Source organism: Chelmon rostratus, chromosome 7, assembly GCF_017976325.1.
Source record: "Chelmon rostratus isolate fCheRos1 chromosome 7, fCheRos1.pri, whole genome shotgun sequence".
NCBI classification, from domain to species: Eukaryota; Metazoa; Chordata; class Actinopteri; order Chaetodontiformes; family Chaetodontidae; genus Chelmon; species Chelmon rostratus.
Genome location: NC_055664.1, coordinates 7,005,261 through 7,025,467, shown reverse-complemented (window position 1 = coordinate 7,025,467; position 20,207 = coordinate 7,005,261). Strand labels below are relative to the sequence as shown.

Below are 20,207 nucleotides of genomic sequence, written 5' to 3'. Positions count from 1 at the left end.
CTTGCTGCAGGTGGATGTTGTGTTTGGCTGGGTGGAGAGAGTGATGGCAGTGATGACAGCACAGTAACACTCATATTCTTCACTCAAAATGCAAAGTGCCCGGCGTGTCGCATAGCATTCTGGTCTATTCAGGATGCTGCCGCTGGAGAAAATCTGCATTTCCTGCAAAGTTAATTGATATTATGCGACCATCATACACTAACATTAATAAAGTAATTGTTCATAAAATGAGAACATGTTCATTTCCACACCTACAGCTGATGACTGAATCGGCAGAATTATTTGGAGGCCAATGTCTGAGCTCTGCGAGAGTAATTAACAGAAGCTTTGGAGATTATCTGGAGACTTCACTGTTGTTTTATCAGTTCAACACTAGCGGCCTTTCTCTGCAACAAAATGTAATTATTTAGCTTGGATAAACAGACTCTGTCCCCCTCCCACCCTCTCCCTGTTTTAAATGTTAGTCAACCCCACCCAACACCCAACAATACACTCACACTGTCAGTCAGTAACTAAAGCTGGCAGCACAGGGATAGACTTTGATCAATACAAACAAATAGGCACACACACACACACACACACACACACACAAAGATGTAAAGTAACATATCCGTAGTCATGAACAACCGCATTCAACAAAACAAGCAAAGCCAGACTGAAGTCAGAGATAGGCATAAGCATACAGTACCAGACCTCAAACAGATTAAACAACGATTCACTCGGCTTACATGTAAACAAGTGAAGAGCTCTGGAGGTAGTGCATTAAAGATAATGATGCATAATAAATGGTATACAACAGGATTCCTCTCGTACATAATAGATGAGGCCTATCAAATCTTGCCAATTCGCGTGTGATTATTTGTTTCGCGAGCCAACTCGTATCTGCCGAGATCACCCCTGTGTGGTGAAACTTGAGCGACAAAATGTGCGAAAGATTTAAAGGCATTTTTATTAGAACATCTTTTTTCATATATAAAAGCTCTATAACAAACACATACAGCGTCATTTTAAACAACAAGGTGAAATACTTCTGGCATTGTCTAAAAAACATAGAAAAAATAAATTTCTATAATCATATTGCTCAGTATTACATCATAAGTACAAAATCCATCCATAAAAAGGAGGAAAGACAGGCGCTACAGTCGTTTGTTAGTAGACATGATGCATTCACAGACAAGTGGAGAAAAAACAGGCTCTTAAGGACACGTTGCAATCAAGGGGTTTTCAGATCTGACTCCGCGCTCCCACACGACACACAGGACAGGTGCGGACATGCAGCTGCTCACTAGTTGATCAAGTATTTGGCCTTCAGACATAATGACAGCATCATATTTATGGTTGTTGATCAAAATGATCTGACGCCCATCAGTCTACAGTTGGAGGGTATTATGATGGCGTGCATAGTTGACTGAAATGCGAGACCTACAGTATCCCCAGTGATGTTGAATTGTAAATCTAAAATATGAAAGATGATCCTACAGAATCTACATGATTGTGTCCATTAAGTCAACCAGGCAATGGTTTACAAAAGTTAGGCACCCTAAAAAATGTATGGCTTTTAACGTGGCTCATCATGGCAGAAAACACCTTCCTTATTCTGACTACTTTCAGTCGCATGTTGCAGCTGATTTTAGCATCGACTCCACACACTTAAACAAGATTCACGTCTAAAACAACAGCCAGTCGCCGAACAGGAACTGCCGGTTTTTCCCTCCTTGGCAGTGGCCGAACCAGCTTCAGGATTACAGGGCCTCTCACTTCTGAGGCCCTGCAGGTTAAATCCATCATTTCTTTCCTATGAATATTTCTGAACTCTCTCAGAAGTAAAGTTATTATACTTTCAATCCTGTTTCAAAGCTTTGAGCCCGATCAAAAGCATTTCTAATTCAGAAACTTTCAAACAGAACTTCTTTCCCTTTTTCTCCCATTCTCGAACAATGAGCTTGTTTTTTCGACACAGCAGCAGCAGCGCTCTCATCATCAAGTCTGCGCTCGGCAGAAACGTGGACCGTAACCCGTGGGTGCCATCTGGGCATCCCTCCAGCGAGTTTCCTGGCTGACTTCACATCAGTGTTTCTGTCTCTCTGTCTGCCCCCACCTCCTCAGTCAGAGTCGTCGCCACCGTCGTCGTCGTCTGAGCTCGGGCCCTCCTCCTCTGAGGAGCTGGGGTCTTTGGTGCTGGCCTCTGAGATCATGCCGTCTGAGCTGTCCACCTCTATGGACGTCTCTGATAGGTAGAGGTGGACGGCCCTCGATGGGTGGCTGGGACACACGCACACACGCACACACAGAGGGGACAGGGAGACAGGCAACGAGGAGGTAAGAGCAACACACACACACCAGGATATGAATTCATGCATGACACATTGATGAATCATTTATGTGCATGCATGTGCATCAGTCACACAGAAAGGGGGGCGGGACAAAGACAAGCAGACAGCACAAACACAGCAGCGGGGACAAAGGGTTAGAGTCACACAGGGTTAAGTCCCGCTAAACTGAGAGCAAAGGTTGAATCAAAAGCTCTGTTTGCATATCTGCATCTGATTGGGGTCTAAATATTTCCTTCCTTCGCCAAGTTTTTCATTGAAAGATTCGGTTTGAAGTCTGAATAAATCTGATCGACCAAGGATGAAAGCAAAGTTGTCAAGTTTTCCTCGGAACGCTTGGCTTTTTAAGTCGGGCGCATACAGCGAGTTCTCGCAACACAGTTTTGACAGTAACCAGTTACAGCGGCTATTACAGAGAGATCTGAAAACCCCAGAGAGAAACAAAGACATCCCATGTGCCCAGAAAGAAGGGTTTTTTTGACAGCTCATTGTTCAAAACAGACAACTGGCCATCAGAGAGGCTGCCGGTTGGTAAAAAAAAAAATTTGCCACTTTGTCAATTAAATTAAGAATTGATATTGCATCTATGTGCTGGTGAAAACTGTCTGTTTTAAAACAAGTGCTCTCCATCAGGTTTTTGATCATTTGATAGCACCTTGATTATGACTGCAGGAGTCTCAACATCAGAGTAACAACACCACAGAATCTCAGAAAAAATACAGCAATGTAACTTCAGTAGTGAAACGAAACAGAAGAGCACACCAGCATCCTCCACAGTAAAGTGGGTCAGACAGCTGATGCGCCATACGACCACTGAAAAGAGGGCTGATGAAAGCTTTGTGTGGGGTTTCATCATGTTTTCCATCATCTGGTAATTGAAAGAAAATTTCAATAGAAAGCTGAGAAACTGCTCAGTCATTGTTCCACAGTTGCTATTGTTCGCTGAAGTAATATGTTAAACATGTGGTTTGCACTGCATTGGTGTGTTGGGTCATGAAATGTATTAGTGAGGAAGTAAACAGCAGGAATACACCATTGTTCTACGTCTACATCATCAAAACATTTACTCTAAACAGGAAATGTGTTTGGAAGCCCTTTTAGCTGAACAGGAAGAGGTGAACTGATAAAACAGTTGTTTCTCTGCAGAAATGAAAGGCACATGGTGATATAAAAGATACACAGCAGTCTGGCTTACGTTCTGTATCTACAGCTTTCTACACAAAGGTACATTCTTAATTTATCTCTAGTTAACGACAGCTGCCCATCAACTGCTCCAGATTTGGGATCCAAAGACTGCGGTTGGAGAGGAAGGCGGAAGTGAAGCGTCCAGCAGGAAAAAAGCCCCAGGACCCAAGAAGGAGCGCCACATGCCCTGGTCCCCAGAGTTAGACAGCGAGCGAGAGAGGAGGCGTGTGATTCTTCTGCTCCTCCCTCTATCCCCCGCCTCCTCTCCCTCTGCCTCTCTCTCGGTCTTACCACGCAGTGGGGTCTTTTCTCTCTTTGCGGGGAGCCTCCTCGTTCCCCTCCCGCCGCCTCTGTCTCCTTGTCTTGCACCGCCTGCAGGACACAATGATGATGAGGAGGAAGACCACAGCGGTGATGCCGCCCCCGATGGCCAGCGCCAGAAGGAGAAGCTCGGAGAAAGAGGCTGCGTGCGAGAAGGACACAGGACAGGAGCGCGGCATGAGTGTGCTTGGTCGATAAAGCATAAGTGCCGTCACTGCTCAGAGCCATTTTATTATGTGCATTTGTAAGTGTATGTCTCCTGTAAGCTGTGAGGAGTACAAAAGCATATTTTCATTTTAGACACTGACAAAAATGGATTGCCAGGAAATTTTGTACAAACTTTAATGTTAAGAAGTGCTGATCCCTGATATTTTGGTTCATGATTAGTACTTGCAAAATGTCATGATATTCCCATCAGCCCCAACTGCACTGCGTGTTCAGTGCTAATCGGAAAATGTTTGCATGCTAACACGTTAATCTAGCATGGTGAACATGGTGAACTCTATACCAGCTAACATCAGCAGGTTAGCACTGACGTTGTAAACAGGCTAACATGCTGATATTAGCATTTAGCTCAAAGCATTGCTGTGTACTGCCCCACAGTCGACTCTTCATCTTGCTGACATGCTGTGGCAAGAGATGAAGTGATGTGGATGCTTTCAGAGGCACATGTTCTCGGCAAATGTGAAGAAATATTTCGCGTGAAAAGCGCTCTGCAGACCTGTGGTGACCACACGGAGTCGAATCTCTCCGACCGCGCCGTGGACGTCCGGCGGGTTCTTGACCTGGCAGATGTAAGTGCCGTTGTAGGTGAACTTGACCTGTTGGAGTATGATGGAGGCGTCACGGCCCATGAGGTCGCCGGCCCAAGAGACACGTTTCCTGAAAATGCCGTCCAGAGGAGGATATGCTCGCTGCTGGTAGTGGAACACCTAAAAAAAAAGGAATTTGGTGGGTAGATTTTGTTGGAGGAATAACGAATTTGATTGGTTGGACTGTTGCAGGTAGAAAGTCATACCAAACTTAGCGTGGTGAAGCGAGCTATTGTTCCCTCACCGAGACAGAAAGACAAGACATAAACCCAGACCTGCTGCTTCTTTTTCACTCTATTCTTAATTCGTGCACACTTACACACACTCACACTCACACACACACACACACACACACACGTAGACACACACAGGCTGTCTTGGACGCTCTGTAGGGAGCCTGATGACTCACCGACTCCTCTCTCAGTTAGCTGAGGGGGTGGATGCTCCCTGACACAATGAGGGAGGTTTGAGGTTTGATCTCATTTTCTTGCAAACACACACACAGACACAGACTCACCGACTCTTCTCGGCCTGGTTTCAGGGGTCTGAAGGTCCAGGAGACGATGATGGCGGAGGGGTTGATGGGAGAGGAACTCTGGAATGTGCACTTCAGACGAACATCCGTCCCGTTGACTGCCTCCACATCCCCAGATGTGTATATACGCATCCCGCTGACCTGCAGCACGCCTGCGACGTACAAAACACAGCAGCAGAGTTTATTTAAGCAGCAGCATGCAGGGCACACAGAGCAAAATCTATACATAGATTAATGGCGTGTGAAAGGAACACCGATACATATGCAAAAGTACAAGGCTACATATATAGTATGAATTCACCCTTGCAAGTAAATTCCTGCCTAGTGAGTGCAGGCAGTGTCCCCGGTGACCCTACCTCGGCCCACACAGTGCTGCTGCAGGAAAAATCACTGGCTCTAAATTGTCACTCTAACTATATTAGATACATATATTACAGCGTATACTGAAATCCCACAGATTGGTCCATATGCTGTGGATGTAATGTATGAGATCAGATCTGTAATCCTGAAAGTCCAAGCTGATTTCAGACCAGAGGCCAAATCTGTGACACCGCATGAAAAACAGCCACTTTAGCTACATTACTGCAGCTGAAATTGACAGTCTGCTGTATATTATATGGATATGGACTATATCAATCTTTACAGTACATAGTAGACCTATTAGATGGAAAATGAATGGACTGGAAGAGTGGAGAGGAATATTGGCAACAATTTGGCTCTTCCACATAATGATGGATGGAGCTCCCCGGAATGGAGTTAGCAATGACACGCGCTGCACATACACTGTACAGCCACACACACACACACACACACACACACACATGCATGCACTCCCCCAGAGAGAGACATGTTTAAGGCTAAGTTTCTGTCTGGCAGCCAGACAACGTCACATCAGGGACTGGCCGATCACATCTCCCTCCCGCCAAGACTGCAGAGTCTTGTTTATCGAGGTATATCCAACCTTATTCTACAGCAGCCCAGTGTATATGTGTGTATGAGCCTCAGTCTCTGTGGATGTTTATGTGCAGGCTGTCTAGTCCAAATCACCTGGTCTATTTATAGAAGGAGCTCTGTATATCCCAATAATACCAGGAGCCATGTCTAGCATTATTAAAGTCAGTTCCCAAGCACGCAGCACAACATTTGCAGAGCTAGCAGCCACAGCGATCAGGGTAGCCAAGACTTGCCTTGACTTCATTAGCACGCTCCATGTGATTACCCTGCAGAACAAGGCAAACACTTGATGAAAGCTCTGACTATCAGAGACTCCTCAGTCTGACAGATGAGCTGTCTGTGGCTCAATGCATTACCTGAGTGCATGTGTCATCTGAGGCCTCGGATAATTAGCCTTTGTTGATGCAATCAGCAAGAATCAGGGTTAATATGTTACTCTGATGATGGCCCTCGATGGGGCTAAATTAATAAGATGTTACCTCTAGCTGTCGATGATCAAAAAGTTTTATAGTGCTTACTATGATTGATATGAATTAATGTAGATCACAAAGATTTTAAAGGATCTTACACCCTAAAAAGGTGAAATAAACTTTATCCTACAATTTAAGATGTAAATTGAGTGGCTGTAGGTGGGCTTGCCCATTATTGAATGGCACCAGGCAGAGAAATAAGAAAAGTCCAGGAAGGCAAATTAAGCCATATCGCTACCCGTGCATTATAAATACAGTGAGCACTAAGGCGGGGGGCTAGATGGGAAAATGTCAGCAGGGGCTTGGCTCCTCAGGCAGCACGTTCTGTTCCTTATCAGGCTGGAGAGAGTTTCCTGTGGGCTGGGATGAGAGAGTGGAGCGACCAGACGGCCCCCGCACAGCATTAAACAGACAGGCTTCTCTCTCATCACGAGGCCCCGACAGCGCTGCAGCAGCCTAATGTGTTTTAAATGAGCCCGATGAAACCTGGGAGGAGTGTGTGCGAGTGAGCGACACAGGCAGAGTGCACACCGTCCATCTTTGCAAGCTGTCAGGTCTTTCTTTTTCAGACGCAAAATTGTATTTTCTTTCCGATGAATAAACACATGTCACGTTTAATTACCTTGAAAATAAGGCAGGTTCTTGAACTCGTATGAAGCAATCACTGCTTAGGTCAAGACAGGTGTTAAAACAGTTTGGCAACAAATCTTGGCCCACTGGCACATATTTTTGCTTGCATAGAGAAAAATAAGACTTCTTCTGTGTTAGAGAATAATGCTTTGATGGATGGACTTCAAAGGGAGCAAGCCTCCCCTGCCACCTCTCTCTCGTTTCCTCGTCTACCTGCTGAAGTAAGTGCCTTTGTTTAGGATATTCATTAGGAAGATAACATCAGCACTGGCTGTATCAGTACAGCCAGTGCTGCCAGTAATGACTCCCTCCTTGGCTCGCTGCAAGTGTGTGTGCGTGTGTGTGTGTGTGAGTGTGTATATGTGCGTGCATATGTGTGTGTGTGTGTGAGTGTGTGTGTGTGCGTGCATGTGTGTGTGTGTGTGAGTGTGCGTCAAAACTCAGCAAAGGAGTCCGAGCAACCAGGTGAAGGTTTAATATTATGTTTTCCACGTGAAGGTTGAGAAGGAGGAAGGGGACGAAGGGAGAAAGTGTTGCATGTGTCACAGAAATGGCGACCACACCTGCTAACAAGTACAAGAGCCTCATGTTTTTCTGTTTTTAGCCGTAGCAGCCTGGCTTAGGATGGCAAAGTTCATCGGTCGATAGGTTGCGTCTTTCAGAATGAAATATCGCCACTGTTGGATGTACCGCCATGAATTTTTATACAGACATCAATGGGCCCCAGAAGATCAAGCCTATTGACCTTAGTGATCCGCTGACTTTTCATCTAGCACCACAATGAGGCTGACATATTTGATTTTGAGTGAAATATCTCAACAACTATTGGCTGGGTGGCCACAAAACTTGGCTCAGGCATCCATCAAGATGAATTGTAATCACTTTGGTCAACATTTTAATCTTGCAAACCTGCAAAACTAATGACGTTCCCAGCAGCCTCGGCTGCACTTTGTGCTCAGCGCTAACGAGCAAGCATTATAATGCTAACATGCTAAATTAGGACAGGAAACCCACATATCAAAGCTGGAAAACATCCACATATCAACTTTGTTTTTCTGAGCATGTTAGCATGGTGACATTAGCATTAGCTCAAAGCACCGCTGTAGCACAGCCACACAGAGCCACGAGTACAGCTGCAGCCTCTCAGTCTGTTTTACACACAGAGGGGAATGGGGTAAATCCCTGTAATGACATTCATTACTCATCAAATCAGTATCCACGGTTCAACCCCTCTATTTCTACATCCTTATTTCACAGAGTGTAGTGCGCACAGAAGATTAGCTGAGCAATATATTGCAATCCTATCCTCCTCTACCAAATTATCTAAAAGCTCATGCTGAAAAGATTCATCATGCTTCATGTATCGGGAGAGAAAGCCGGTCCTCCAGGCCATAACACCTCATTTCAAATTTCTTCCCTTAACCAATCTATTTACAGTACGTGAATTTAAATAAGCGTTGCTAATCTCCTTTCAACAACAAAAAAGTAAAACGCTTTCAACTGCGCCATCCTTTGACGCAAGCTGAGCTGATTAAGAATTAAGGTTAATTAGGCCTTTTTGAAGGCAAAATGGATATTAGCAGAATGACAGAACAGTTAGGGCTATGTACAGCGCCTCAATTACACTAGTAATTTGTCCCTGCGGCTAAAAGTGCATGATCACTATTTAATCGGTCATTAGCAGGCGCTAACTCCTGAAGATGATGCATTCCATTACATGAGTGTACCATTATGTGAGTTACATGACATTAAGGGCGCAGAATTTAACTCATTTAGAGAAAGAGAGAAGGGAGATAAACAGGCAGACATGAGAGAGTGAGCTTAAGTGATGAACAAGAGCAGGATGATTGTGGAGATGAAGGAGCGATGGCATAGGGATGGAGCCGGAGGATAACGCCGCGATGGAAAATGTATTCTTCTCCATAATTGCAGTCTGTAAGGAGGAGATAAGATAATACTGTTTGTTTGCTTGCTTGTTTGTCCGTCCATTCTTCCAGTCTGGCACGTCTCTCTGTCCAGTCTAAGTTGCTCACTTGTTTACGTCTGAACATCCTGCCCAACCAGCGCTGACCACACCCAGCATCCAGAGACAGACGGAGAGAGCTTTCACAGCTTATTAAGATGGAGTTATGCACCCTGCAATGGAGGGCAGGGCCAGAGTGCAGACAAATGTAAGAAGTTGTCCTAATTAGGTTTCAAATATTGCAGATATTGTCTGGCGTGCTGTAGTTTTCTTGCAGAATGCTTGCAGAACAATGTAAGACAAGCTTCTATCTCTCATGACCGTGATATAGGAGCTGCTGTTATTTATTTAAATGAGCCAAAGGCTTTTAAATACTTTGAATTTTTTTGGTCAGGCCTGTCTCTGCGATGAGGTTTGTCAAGTTGGCACAAAGGTACTGCTGAGTCAGAGCAAGAAGACAACAACTCAAATTTCAGATCAAATCAAGCAAAGGGGGGAGAAAAATAATAATAAATCTCAGTCTTCATTAAGATTGTGTCTGTACTCCATGTTTCCCCCATTAAAGTTATTAAATCCTCTGAAACATGCGAAGGAGATCTATTCTGTTCCTCACTGGTAATTAAAAAGACGAAATTAGGGTCTTTGTGTGAAGCGTGCTGACACTTTTCTGCATGATTGCTTGAACTTAAAACTACTATGGCAACAATTAAAGACTTTCTCACATGGGATTTCACCTCAGGTCTGCATCTTATATAACACAAATCTCTGGAGAAAGTGTGTGTGTGTGTGTGTGTGTGTGTGTGTGCATGTGTGCTTTTGTCAATGTAAACTCCAGATGTTTCTATTTATGAACAGATACAGCATCAGGAAAAGCTGGGATAGGTTGTAAAATGTTATCATCCATTGTTATGTGTGAGTCTATTGTTTGTGTGTGTGTGTGTGTGTGTGTGTGTGTGTGTGTGCCTGTGTGTGTGTGTGCGTGTGTGCTGTGTTAGGTTTGGCATCCTCTCAGGAGGCTCACTTTTGGCACACATACGCAATTATCTTTACCGCTGTGTCAGTAACATTTGTCAGTGTGTCCAATACATCATAATAAAATGAACTTGCTGAACCTCTCATGCACTTTATTCTACCTGTCAACACAACCTGCTCCGAGCTACGCGGGTCCACTGGCCCCCATCTCAAGATAAAGAGGAGAAATACTTTCATCCACTGTGAAATAATCAGACCAAGCCCACTCGAGCGTAATTAGGTTTTGCTTGGCTTGGCAGTCATCCCAAGATTGTATAAAAGCGTTCCAAAGAGGCCAAAAAATATCAAGTCGTGTTTGACCTGCCAATATAATAATTTCCCCCAGTGTCAAAGAGTGCACAGGCAGGTTTAAAACTGCATGACCTCCACCATGCTTTACAGTCTTCAGTCTCACCAGGCCAGATGTATTCTGCCTATGCATGCGATGTATCAGTGCAGAAGAAAAGGCTTGCAGAAGTCATATTTATTCAGCTGCAGCTTTTAAGAAATTGTTTGGGTTTTTTTTTTTTTTTTTTTTTTTTTTGGACTAATCAGTAATTGTTGTCTTAGTTACTGTCAAACTCTCCAGCCTTGCACACACATGCACGTTGTAGTTGAAACATTGGCTCATTTATGTCACAGATAGAAAAAAAAAAGCATGCTTCTTTTTTCTAGCTTTTGCTGAAAAGTCACTGACGATTGTAGTGTGTACACTGAAAAAAGCTAATCGAGCTAATGTTACTGCTACAAGTTGGCTGAAAACCCCAACCTTGTACAACGGTCTTAATTATGCACTTGATGGCTACATACATGACATGGTGCTAAACACTAAAGCAAACCTGCCCCGGGTAAAAAGCCGTCATCCTCCCCCAGTTGAGAGCAGCGTTGAGCTAGTTAGTGTCAGTAGATCAATATTTGTAGGCCTATAATGAGGAAAAAGCTAAGATCCGACTCAGATGTGAGAATTATTGTTGGTTTTTTCAAACAGTAAGTTTTCACTTTCTGATTATCCTAAACACAACATGTAGCCCCACAAACTAATTAACGCTACTCCCCCCTTACACTCAGTCTCTTCCCTATGTTGCAAGCTAATTAGGCACCCATGCTAAACTAAAACCCTCCAAGCTCTTTAGATGACATGTATGGCTCTAGCTACACCCCGTGCACGCTGTTCTGGCATGTGGAGAAGCTCGACAGGTCTGCTGTACCTACAGTCGCTGAGCTATGATTAGACAGTTGCTGGGAAGTGGTGCAGCAGAGGGTCAATTCTCAAGGCAGCCGTATTAGATTCTGTGTTTATCATCTGGTTAAACACTGCACTCAGATGGTGTATGTTTCTGCCAAGGCTGAACAACAGTCCTCTGATATATGTCCCGCACCAGGAAATAATCCCTTTTTCCTTGGACCTCACTTTTTTCACCACCCTTCTCTAAAATCCATCAGCTACTTGGAGAGATTCTGCTTAATAACAGACAAGCAAACAAACAGAACTGTCTCATCAGATAGATTTCATGCCATTATGAGGGGTGGCTTTTCCAGAACCTGAGTGTTTTCAGGTCTTGCTGGGTGTGTTTCACGCTGCAGAGAGGCATGCTTGGTATATTGAACTTGAGTCATAACTGCTCTGCAAACATTCTCTGGTATTTTAAATATTTCCTTTGAATATCTTGAAAACAATCCACAGAATGAACCAACCTTGTCTGCCTTACTGCATAATCAATGCTTTTATAACTGTTATAGTATAATAATATCTGTGATCGGACAGTACAGGATGATATCCGGACACCATGTGGCTACACTGATCACTTATCAATCGCTGTTTAAGAAGTGTTTTCCTTACAGTGTGCACTGTAGACGTGATTTTTCCATTTTCTGAGAGGATGTTAAGTCATCTAGGACTTTATAAGAGAGGAGGAAACACTACTGGAGAAATTAAGTAGCTGGCACGACTCTCTAAATCAGGAAATTGGTTTCATTACATTATTTCCGAGACGGTGTGTGTTTGTGCCTTTCCTCTCTTCATTATGGCTCCGAAACAAAAGGACCACCGGAGGAAACCCAATTCTCTGTCGCACCGCTTTTGGAGGAAACACTTAGGATGGGAGCAAACACACAAAGAGCTCAGTGGATTACAAAGAGCCTCTTCTCTGCTTTGTGAGAGGTTTCACAAGCCCAGGTTAGCTTTCCTCTTCTTTTTTTTTTTTTTTAACAAGGCCCGTCTTTCATGCAGGGCTGGACTGAGAGCTGGGAATAGCAGGTTCAGGTAACAGTGTGTGTTCGCAGAGGAGGAGGACACGGAGTTGAGAGTGTTGAGTGGTGTTCTAGGAGGGAACCCCTGAAATGGGCACAACTGTGTGTAACATTGTCTCTATATGGGTTTCCAGTCATTGCACTTAGTCATGAACATGCAACTGTTTGCAGCCAATTCACAGCCAACGGTATGTGTTCACATGGTTTGTTTTACTTTTATTCTGTGCCTGTTTTCATGGTTTGGGCCCTTTAGTTCCAGTTAAAGGAAATATTCATGCTCCAGCATAACATGATATTCAGGCAACAGTGAGTTTGTAGCAGCAGTTTGGGTACGGTGGTTTCCTGTTTCATTGCGACAATGCCCGAGTGCACAAAGCCAGGTTCATAGAGAAATGGCTTCCTCACTTGGTGCAGAAGAACTTGACTGGCCTGCACAGATCCCTGACCTCAACCCTATTCAACAACTTTGGGAAGAACCAGAGCCTCACTGACGCTCCTGTGCTTGAATGGGAGCCTCCCGTCATGAGTGGAGGCTGTTAAAGCAGTAGATTTATGCACATTGTTTTGGAATGAAGGGCAACTATCACACGTAGGTGTAATATTCAGGCAGCCACATACCAGTGGCCATGTAACGTATGATAAGAGTCAACACATGTGCATACCAGAGCGTCAGTGCAACCTCTCTTTCTCTCCTCGCAACACTTTATTGAGTCCATATCTGTTTTCGTGGGTGTTCTATTCACTCTCTGCAGGTGGCGCTGTTTTCTCTCATCCACGGTGACTCTCCTTGCTCGTGTCTATCACTCCAAATGAAGCAGAAGCGTAAAATGTACCGTGACCAGAGAGATGTACCAGACACTGGGTGTTTGGACGAGCAAGTCTAAAAGCTTTCATTCACTTGATTTGTTTGGAATCACAAAAAAACAGACATTTCTTAATGTGAAAATGTCACTCAAGGCGATGCTGATCGTGATTTACTGCTCTTATTCAAATGTTAATCCTGAAGATGTAAGAACTGTATCAAACTTTTGAAATCCACAGAAATATGTTTGAATACACTCTAAAGGTCGGTCCAAACACAGACCAATCATCAATCTCTCTTTCTAACTCTTTCTTCCCCCCCTTCCTGCTTCCTCCAGTCCGATTGCAATTAATCAGGCGGCAGTGTCCAGAGGAAACGTGTAGTGGGTGAGTGAGGATAAGAGTTTAATCCATCAAACCTCTTCCACTCCCACCTCACAGCTGACTCAACAACTCCTCCATGGGATTACAAACTCCTGAGGGGGGGTCCGGCACGTATGCTTCGATTCAGCACACCCACAGGCTTCTGTTGGAGAAGGACGGTCCAGCACTCAAAAGACAGCCTTAGTTTCACATAATCACTACGAGGCCAGGCCGTATGTCCTGCAGTGCCATGAGTCAGAGTGAATCCAGTCCCTCTGTGACTTCCACCTCTGCTCCTGAGCACATGAATAAGTCAGCTGCTGACAAGATATACACAGATCAGAAACCTCACTGTGGAGGAGGTAAAGACCTCTGCTCTCTGCTTTCCACCTTAAAGGGCCACAGCACTAATTTCACCAATAAAGATCAGTGTATTAGGCATAAAATGTACCACACTACTGTATAACATCATGTATTTGGTTCTGACCGAAGCAAGACTATGCAACTTTTTTAGAAGATGATCCTCTTAAAGACAGAAAAGTTGAATAAATAAGCAATTAGATGTGTCTATGTTCACTTCTATGCACCACATGTGTCTGACAGAGCTGAAATGCTTCTATTACCTGCACTTTACCTGCAACCTGTTACACATCAAGCCTATTTCCTTCAGGTTTACGTGCATAACTGCAGTGATTGAGTGTTGGTCTGCGAGCGAAAACAACTCACTTTGAAATATAAGAAAATGATCATGATGACATCTCAAATTTGGTGTGAGACGTCACATTTACAACAGTAAGCGCGTGCTGGAAATGTGGAAATTAAATCATTAAGACTAAAGCTAAACTAAAGCACTTTAATTCTAGCTCCTGTGTATAAACAAGGATATATATTTTTGTAAAAAAAAAAAAAACTCACACCGAAACCAGAGAAGCACTCTTTCACGAGTCGGTCACATGGGCTTCAGTGGAGATGCATGAGAGGGAACATTCATGTGCACAAGTGTGACCGAAGCCTTGCATCCCGTCCTTCACCTGCCCCACCCACTAGCTCCACCCCTTCTCTCTCCAACTTACACTATTCATTTAAATTGCTGAGTACAGTTTCAGGTAATTAGCGAGCAAACCGGATAAGTAGCTGCCGCTGCTGCTCTTTGCGTCAGAGTTAATGGCTGGATATACCGGAGTACATCCTAATGTCAGACACTGAACTAAGAAAACAGAGTAAGAAAGAGCAACTTCCCAGCCTGGGAAAATTTTATGATCGTGGCTGTTCTTCATTTTAATCACAAATATTTAACTAATGTCAGCAGATGATGAAACTCCTCCTGGCTTTCTGCAGATCAGATGACTCACAGAGAGCTGCAGATAATTTATCCCACATGCCGTAGACCTACTGGAGGTGAGCTACTTGTTTACCGTAACTCTAAACAGTTTTGAGAACGAGCGCTCCGCCAACAGCGCATGCAAGAATGTGACTCCACAAACAGAAACCCATGCTAACAAATACGCGCTGTTTGGGTTTGCACAGACTCAGATGAGCATTGACCGTGTGTGTGTGTGTGTGCGAACACAAGCACTTGCAATTCGGTGAGAAATGTATTTCAAATCCGTGTTTACACTTGGAGCCACGCACAGCCTTGTGATTTAAACATCATTCAGGGAGTGCCTCGCCTTCACGCTCAAACACTTCATAGATGCGCCCTAAGCCCAGCGTGACGGCGATTGGTGCGTTCTTGCACACGAGAGCGTCATTGTCAACTCCACACACCCCCTGGCAATCCCATCAGCCCAACACAAAGGCCAGACGTCCTCCTAGGTGTGTCAACACAGCACAGCACGTCAAAAACCACAGCAATGCTTTGTTATGCTGACCTGTTATTGTGGTGAGATTAGAGAGAGAACTGTTATATCCCAGTAAGACATGCAAGAGGCTGCTCGTCTACCTTAAACCCGACAGACTTAAACCAAAGCCCTAACAAGCAGCGCGAGCGTCTGATAGGCTGCGTGTGCATGTGTGAGCTAAACCTGTAAGTCCGGACAGGTTGGCACACGTCAGCCTGCGAGCACTTCTCTCGTCTGAAGAGGAAAATGTGAGAGGAGGACGAAAAGGAATTCAAGTAAAGCACCCAAAAAAATAAATAAATAAGCAGCAGGGGTTCAAAAAATGTGAAGCCGTTCAGCTAACTCTCAGTGTTTGGTCAGACAGAGGAGAAATTAGAGTAATCTGGTGACGAGCCAGTCACACAGTGCGGCTGGCTCTTTCGCTTCCTTTTTTCGAATTCACACAGTCAGACAATACAAAACAATGTTTAAATGCGAGCTGAATCTTTCAGAAGACAATGAGGAACATGCAGATTTTCTCTGTTGACTATTTCTCTGTGTTCGCCTGGCTACAGCTTGCACTTCAGTCATCGCTTTTTCCTCCTAAATATTTCCAAATCTCAAAAAAGGGAAACAACAGCGTAGAATTTGTTTCTTCTGGCAAAGAGGGCAAACGCCTCAGGGTCCCAGACGACCAGGGGCCCCAAAGGCCCGGCATTAACTGCAGGTCTGTTGTGTTCGGTCATTCTAATTGCATATTTGCAGCACACTACAAACTAAAGTGGGTCCTTTATGTTTGGTGCTATCTTGCTCATGCACCCTGTGTTGAAATCCAGTTTTAAGATCCTCATTGCTCACACAAAAAAGGTGTCTTGTGACAGAGGGAAAACTAAGGACCAACAGTATTACTCCGGCGCACTGGAGTGTTCTGTGCTCGAGAGCAGCTTGGAGGTGACGGGTACATACCCAAAGCATTAGCCATTATTTTAAAAAAGAGACCACTTCCTGTAACCTATGCAGAAAACTTGTGGCAGTACCTGTTCTTGGTGTGATCACAGGTTCTGCTGACCTGACAGCCACCACTAGACTCATGAAACACAAAAGCCTTTCACTGATCCTGCGTTGACACAGCATCAAGTACACCTCACGAAACTGGTCATGTCTCTTCTAGAAAGCAGTTCCATTCTGGTGCAGTGAAAAGTGAAATCATTGCTCCCAAAACTATCTTGAGACAAACCATGATTTATAGTATTTTTTTAAAAAAAAAACTCCCAGCAAACACACTCAAGAAAATACAGAAGGGAGTAGTGCATTTATCTTTGAGAGCGATGGAGGCTTTTTAGCACCGCAACACTTGCTGCGATTATGTTTGGAGGAGCACTGGGAGAGAGAAATTAATCTGTTTGGTCTATTTATATCTGCTTAAACACAGGCTCTTTGCTGCAAGTCTGCAAGTGAACGCTGGCTGTCTTTGATCGGTGCCACGCGTGTCAAAACAGTGGAGGGCTGATGGGTAAGTGTGTTGGCTGTGCGCTGTCTGAACGTCACAGCGCACACCTGAAGGGAGGAGGGACGGGGAAGAGAGAGGGGCCGCTCGGAATGATTCTGCACACATGATTGCAATTTTATACATACGTGTCTTGTGACAATGAGATGCGTCTGCAGGCTGGTTTCACATCACAACAAAGCCAAAGGCAAAGGAAGTGATTACAGCGTAACAGACACGAGAGCTGAGAGCTGCAATCACTTCCAACCTGCTTCTCTTCATCCACAGGCTGTTGTTTGATTATCTATCCCTCTAGATCCGCACATTATAGTTAGTCATCCTCCTGCTCTGTCAGCCTGTGACTGTGTTATGACTGATCTGCAGGCACATGCTCCTTGTAAACATAAGCAGCTTGCTACTATAGTGAATCCCAACATGGTGCTTTGGCAGTGGATGGACACGTTCAATCAATATAATCCACTTAACTGGGATGGACACAGATTACCTCAAGGTTAAACAACCTGAATGAATTGCCACTGATACGCCGATTTGTGATATTAAAACGTTTTCCATTAGCCGTGCAGTTAGAGCTTTTGGATGCGAGCAGCTATAACTATCGGATGTGGTCTGCTCCTGTTGTGTGTATAAGACAAGATGTTATGATCCAACTGACATATCCTGGACCCCTTTGTACGGGAAGCAGGTGGACTTATCTGCGTCCAGCGGGTCACTTCAAAGCACGGATACGCATTAGCAGGCAGGAAATGAGAGAGGCTGCGTAAAACCTAAACACAATGCGTCCACGGATTGGATGCCAGTAAATACTCTAAAGCCATTATGCTGTCAGAAGTTGCCCCCGTTGTGGCTGTTTTATAGCGTTCACAGGAATTCTCCAGCGGCCCTCCCGGTGCCGCTGTGCCAAGTTCTCCACTTCCCAATGACGCACGACGGGCGCTCAGAGATGGTGGTTAGGGGTCCCCGCGGAGCTTCCACTAATGGAAGGAGAATCGTGGCTTTCTCTTTTACCTTGAAACTCGATTGTGTGTCGACTGGAACGTCTCTAAAAGGTCATCCTGTTAAGTCTTAAGCGCACTCTTGGGATGCGAACAAACACTGCCAGCGTAAACTTTTGGAAAGCCCAGATGCTAAAACACTCGGCCAGGAAGACATATGCTAGTTATACCTGTAGAGGACATTTCAACTGATTAGACCAATTGTTGGACAATGTATGTGTAGCTACTGTGTCCTTAATATATAGCAACCAAAACAATGTGTTCCTGGTTTAAGAACATACATAACACAATCATACACTTGGATAAATCACACTAGACTGTATGAGCACACGTACAGTGTTGAATAACATCGAGCCCCGTGAACTCAAAACCATCTTGTCACTCGGTTCAACCTCAAACTAAACAGGGGTCTCACCTGAAGCTGCGAGTCCAGACAGGACGGCGAGGAAATAGAGCCCTTTTACGCACATTGGATGGTCGGCAGGCTGTCCGATGACCAAGAGACCGGGAGCCAGGTAACCCACTGAGACTCCTCCGGCGACGCGCAGTGACACGAAATCCGACCGACAAGTCTATGGATCCCTTGTTGAGAGGGACAAAATCGTGTATCACGCACTGAGTCCTCTCCTCCACCTTATCTCTCCAAAGACGCGTCCCAACTCGCCGCTGCCCTCGTCGATTTCATTTCAGTACCCTCCCACCACATTTTCGGGCGGAGTAACAAAGTCATCCACTCTCCTTGCCGCCTTCTTATCTCTCTTTCACATGTTGAACCTAAAGCCGGCAAATTCTTGACGGTCACCCAACCTGTTTGGCTGCTGCGTAAAACACAGACGTTGTGCCATACCAAAGCTGTTGCGCAAACGCGTGCCCGGGACAGTCCGTCAGTACTGCTACAGTACAGACAGCACGTTTCATGGGTTGATGTATGGTGACGAGACAATAAAACAACGTGAAACATGCAGCCTTGCTGACATGGTAAGACAGACAATCAAGGCACCGTCTGATGTGACACATTATGACTTCATATTGTAGGCTGTGACGTGGCTTTAACATGTTTAATGTGTCATCACCCTGTGACTTAGAGGATCAAATTTGATTCATTTTTGACTTCGTTTGGATCTGAAGTCGGATTCGGTTAATTAAGTCATATTAGGTACTTTGAGAGACACGACAGTTAAAGGAAACTTCCATATTATTCCATGCAATCAATACTAACTCTCTGTGTCAGCTGACTGGACTGTTGTGTCTTCAGTGTAAAATCAAACCGTGAGATATGACTAGAAAAGGTTCTGCTTCTCACTGTTCAGGTCCATTTGAGACTGGCTGGTTACTGGTTTGAACCACATGGGGGCAGAGCTGCACTTTGATGTGCTCACGCTCGAAAACGGCTGGAATTCACTTCTCAGTTTCTACGGCTGACATGAGAGAGTTTAAAATGTCTGACTGTAAAATGACAAGTGCATCTATGGTTATGTTAACTTAACAAAATGTATAAAGAGTCAACCTGTAGAAGTACATTTTTTACAGCCGTCATTACAGCATGCGTGGATATCAGTTATGGGCTGCTACATATCAGCTTTATAACCTGCAGACATTTAGATTAATGAGCTGTGGCATAAAACGATAAACTGAAAAAAAGATCTTACCATGGAAGCGGCAGAAAGACCAATCAGCACCTGGTACCATTTTTTAATACAACAGCCTTCATTCAACAGTTTTTATGCACATTATGTTCACACGTCCAGCATTCACTGTGTCCAAGAGGAGCATCTGATCATGTGGACTGTGGTCATAAACTGTCCACCTCCAGGATTCATGAGTTCATCATTGATTCATATACTTTATTTTTGCATAAACCAAGATTTCATTCCAGTATTATGAAGGACGTCTCATGCTGCGTGGATTGTGATACCTGACAGTATACGTCACACAAATGAACCTGAAAGGTTCCAGTATGCGTCAGTAGGCTTTGTTATACGCTGCAATAAATCCAGTAATGTAATAAAAACAAATGTGTATAGATTCACTTTACGTGCTTGTGCAGGACAGCTACAGATATAGAAATGCAGCGGTGCCAGTCAACCCACAAGTTCTCATCGACATCACGCCGTATGTTCTCTCTTGCAGTACAACTCTGAAAGAATCTTTTTGCATGCTTCAGCCATCCTGCAGATCTGTGCAGAGGGACATCTGACCGTGTGGATGGTGGTCATAAACTTTCCACCTCCGTGAGGAAAACAGTTCCTCTGTGGGGTCGAGG

General features: G+C 44.5%; 1 protein-coding gene across 1 annotated transcript; it reads right to left on the bottom strand.

Moving 5' to 3' along the window:
- Positions 1–930: 930 nt before the first annotated feature.
- Positions 931–18,634, bottom strand: LOC121609115 (myelin protein zero-like protein 2). The gene is made up of 5 exons (XM_041940665.1): positions 18,360–18,634; positions 5,166–5,335; positions 4,558–4,768; positions 3,807–3,978; positions 931–2,262 (listed from the first exon to the last, which is right to left on the bottom strand). Exons 1-5 carry the CDS (start codon positions 18,412–18,414, stop codon positions 2,103–2,105), a joined length of 768 nt encoding a protein of 255 aa, XP_041796599.1. The 5' UTR covers positions 18,415–18,634; the 3' UTR covers positions 931–2,102.
- Positions 18,635–20,207: the final 1,573 nt, after the last annotated feature.